At 33.6% G+C, this 4,000-nt stretch overlaps 1 protein-coding gene across 1 annotated transcript; it reads left to right on the top strand.

Annotated features, from left to right (window-relative positions):
• Positions 1-421: 421 nt before the first annotated feature.
• LOC120355359 (peroxisomal membrane protein 2-like) lies at positions 422-3,929 on the top strand. The gene is made up of 2 exons (XM_039443714.1): positions 422-619; positions 3,771-3,929. The coding sequence occupies exons 1-2, from the start codon at positions 437-439 to the stop codon at positions 3,927-3,929; spliced, it is 342 nt and encodes a 113-aa protein (XP_039299648.1). The 5' UTR covers positions 422-436.
• Positions 3,930-4,000: the final 71 nt, after the last annotated feature.

The raw sequence follows: 4,000 nt of genomic DNA, 5'->3' as shown, positions 1-4,000 counted from the left end.
GGTATGTATGAGAGGGGGGTAAAGACATTGCCAACACGCATAAAAGGTCTTACAGGTGAAAAGTTCAGAATTAAGGTGAGGGAGGAGTTGTTGCAGGTTTGTCCTTATCCAGTGAGGAATTCTTTTTGCATTATAGAATGCAAGATTGACGACTTAGATTATAATTGACAAATCCTTATACCCCTTTCATAGGTGGTCAGTGGGATGAAAAAAATGAAATGAAATGAAATAGGGACTACTTTGAAGATATCTAATGAAAAATTGTACATATTTTGCCAATAAAAATTTCCTGAGGTCAGTCCGTTACTTATTATACAAACCCTGTACTTATGAGGTAATGAGGTTTGTTTTGGTGCTAAGCTATAAACCTCTCCGTTGTATTATCATTTTTATGTGAGGTAATATATTTTCAATAAATAAATATCAGTGTGTAACTATGTTTATCTATTTTTGCAGGCTGATATTCGGTGGTACAATTCCACACTTTTTCTTCAACTTTCTAGAGAAGAATGTACCTGGAGACAGCAAGATTGGTGCTCTAAAACAGTTCCTGATAGAAAGGTTGATCTATGCACCGCTCTACCAAGCATTCAGCCTTTACGCTTTGGCCAGATTTGAGGTGAGACTGATAAATGACGATACAGTAATCTATAATCTATTTTAATTAATTAAGGAAAGAATGGCTTGTACACGTACAGGATAGCGTTACGAATTACGCACCATCACGTCTCAACTACTCAACTGATTAATAAGAAACAAGGATATTGTCAAATTTCACTAAAAATTTATTAAACTTAAAAACAGTACCATGGTTTCACGTTACCAATGCTTCATCAGCTGTACTGAAGAATGAGGATACAGAAACATTCATATGTTTCTGGAGCTCTAGACTACTAGATTAGGTTAAGAATGTTTCTGTATTCTCATTCCTCAGTACAGCTGGTGATGCGTTGGTAAACGTGAAACCATGCTACTCTTGTAAGTTTTAATAATTTTTTAGTGAAATTTGACAATATCCTTGTTACTTTCCTTGCCCTATTACCATAGGTAAGGAAAGTATTCTTTCCGAAAAAAATTGAGGTACCCAAATTTCTAAATTTCTATTCGTTTCAAGGTCCCCTGAGACCAAAAACTGGTTTTTGGTATTAGTTGTATGTGTGTGTGTGGTGTGTGTGTGTGTGTGTGTGTATGAATGAGTGTATGTGAGTCTGTGTACACGATATCTCATCTCCCAATTAACGGAATGACTTGAAATTTGGAACTAAGGTCCTTTCACTATAAGGATCCGACACGAACAATTCGATCAAATGCAATTCAAGATGGCGGCTAAAATGGCGAAAATGTTGTCAAAAACAGGGTTTTTCGTCGTGATTTTCTCGGAAACGGCTCCAACGATTGATCAAATTCATACCTAAAATAGTCATCGATAAGCTCTATCAACTGCCACAAGTCCCATATCTGTAAAAATTTCAGGAGCTTTGCCCCATCAATGCAGATAGATTCCCAATTATCAGGCTTCAGATACAATTGAAACAAATTAATGTTCAGTAACATTTTCACCTAAAATGGAAAATAAGCTTTAAATTCGAGAAAATGTGATTATTCAATTGCAAATTATTGTTGATTCTATTAAATCATCCACTATGAAGAGATGGCAGACCTCATGTGTGTCTCCAGCGTTATTGCCCCTGCACCAGCTGGCTCAAATATTGAATAGTAGACTTGAGATGCGCGGGAACACTAGCGTCAGTGATCAATTTTCATAACGGCAAGGAAAGTTGTGTGAGTAGCCACACCATATTTTTAATAAATTTTTAGTGAAATTTGACAATATCCTTGTTTTCTTATTATGGAGAGATTTCACAACATCACCATCAATTCTACTAATTTTATCAACTGATTAACTTGAAATTTGCATATAGATTCTTTATTTACGAGGATGGTTATAAATCTATTTTCAATTTTCAAGTTTTCAGTTTGTCAGTTTTAAATTAGATGCCTGCTGAACACAGGTTACCTTCTAGAAGGTAATAGACAAGAATAAAATGGCTTCTTTATTTGTTGACGTATGTCAATATGTATATGACTAATATACATAATTCTTCATATAGCTGCACCTAAAATTATTACAGTTGACAATGATAAATCAAATCTAAAACATTGTAGAGTGCATCAACATAGTTTTTCCTATGTTATTGCAGTTTATTACCATTAAAATACTGTACCAATCTAACACCAATCACGTATTTTGAATGGTTATTAGAAGAATAACGATGGACTCACAAGTCACAATCTAAGTGAGTTCCGAACCCAGCGAATTTGCATTTCAAAACTGGCAGATAGCTATCCACAAGCGGTCACCCGATCAAAGGGAGTACTAAGCCTTCGTCACCTATCTTATCAGAATTATTAGAGACCAGACCAACTAGAATTCTAGAATAATTTTATTTAAAATTTATCTAAATTGGGGAAGGAACAGTTTTGGGCTTTAGCCAGTTGTTCCTTTCCAATCATTCATAGTTGAGAATTATATTGTAAGCTATGTATAAATAAATAAATAAATAATTGAAGAGACTTGAAATGTTGTCAAATATCTACTTTATTTTTATCCAGGAAGCATGCTCCTGTGAAATAATAATATTTTCCTCCACCTACTGTCAAAAGTACTTACTTTACTCCCTGAAACATGATACTAAAGTGTCACTTTTTCGCTCTCGGTACTAAAAAACAGAAAAATCCCTAGGGAGTAAAAGTGACTCCATTTAAATAACATGGGAAGCATCTCTATTTTAAAAACGTACATTTGGAATAGGTCAGAAGGTCTAAGCTCAGATGAGGAAGCATATAGAGTAGTCATTAAACCAACTAAATTCAATACCTCACCAGACATTTGATCGATTTATAAAATTTATGTTTGTATGCTGAAATTATTATTACAAACTTCATATCACAATACTAAAAAAATGTATATTTTTTTTCTTTTATTCCATGTTATTCAAAATATCAGCCAACGAATATTACTTATTAACTAATCAAATTTGAAACGGGAACTTCATTATAGCTGTAGTTGTGGATGTCGTTGTTACAACTTTAGCCGACAGATAGTGCTGTCTGAGGAGAACTATGATTAGAAGCCAGCTGTTTCTGTTTACTTTTTAGATTATGTTGTAACACATTGTTTGGTCACATACGTTTTTAAAAATTATTTTATTAGCAGTTTTTATAAAAATGTAGGTGGAGGAAAAATGTTTTTTCTCCCTCAGAAATTGTTGCCCTCGGCTTCGCCTCGGGCGCTTCAAACTTTTCCCTCGGGGAGAAAAAACAGCACTTTTCACTCTAGATATACAAATAACTAGTATCAAACTAAAGTGGATTTTTGACAAAATTTCAAGTTTTTTCAATTATGGAAGAGTTCCACAAAATCAATATTCACTCTACAACTTAATCAAAATTCTAGATAGTTTATTGTCACAAATACAATTACAAATGTATTCCTTGTTGGTTATACATATTGTTTTCACTATTATTATTACTATCGTATTTCATAACTTTAAAGTGAAAAACTGAATTTTGTTTGGCTTGAGAATGTGCACACCAGCACGAAACTGACGTCGACACATCAAAGATGTGAGTGTTTTTGCACTTGTTTTATGAAAGTTTATGAAATACGATAGTAATACAAATTTATGCTGAAACTGCAAGTGTTTACAATGCTGGGGTAAATATTTTCCTTAGATTTGAATCACTAAGCATGGTTTTCCATCTTTCAGGGAAAACCTCATGATGATGCAGTGAACAACATGTCTAAGTTATATTTTCCAGTCTTGAAAGCGAACTGGTACTACCTATCACTATTCCAATACATCAATTTCCGCATGGTACCACCAATGGTAAGTGTCACGGTTAATATTATCATAGAGAAACAATAGCGTAAGTAGTATACTATCCCATGGTATAGAGCGTTTATGTCGCAACTTTTATTTATTTATTTATTTATTTA

This window comes from Nilaparvata lugens, unplaced genomic scaffold (genome assembly GCF_014356525.2).
Source record: "Nilaparvata lugens isolate BPH unplaced genomic scaffold, ASM1435652v1 scaffold10502, whole genome shotgun sequence".
NCBI lineage: Eukaryota > Metazoa > Arthropoda > Insecta > Hemiptera > Delphacidae > Nilaparvata > Nilaparvata lugens.
Note: the sequence above shows the minus strand (reverse complement) of the source record. Positions and strands in the feature narration are given on the sequence as shown.

Coding starts and splice junctions, on each gene's coding strand:
- LOC120355359 (XM_039443714.1), top strand. CDS start 437: ATGTTTATCTATTTTTGCAGGCTGATATTCGGTGGTACAATTCCACAC. Junction 620..3,770: donor ACGCTTTGGCCAGATTTGAG/GTGAGACTGATA, acceptor TCCATCTTTCAG/GGAAAACCTCATGATGATGC.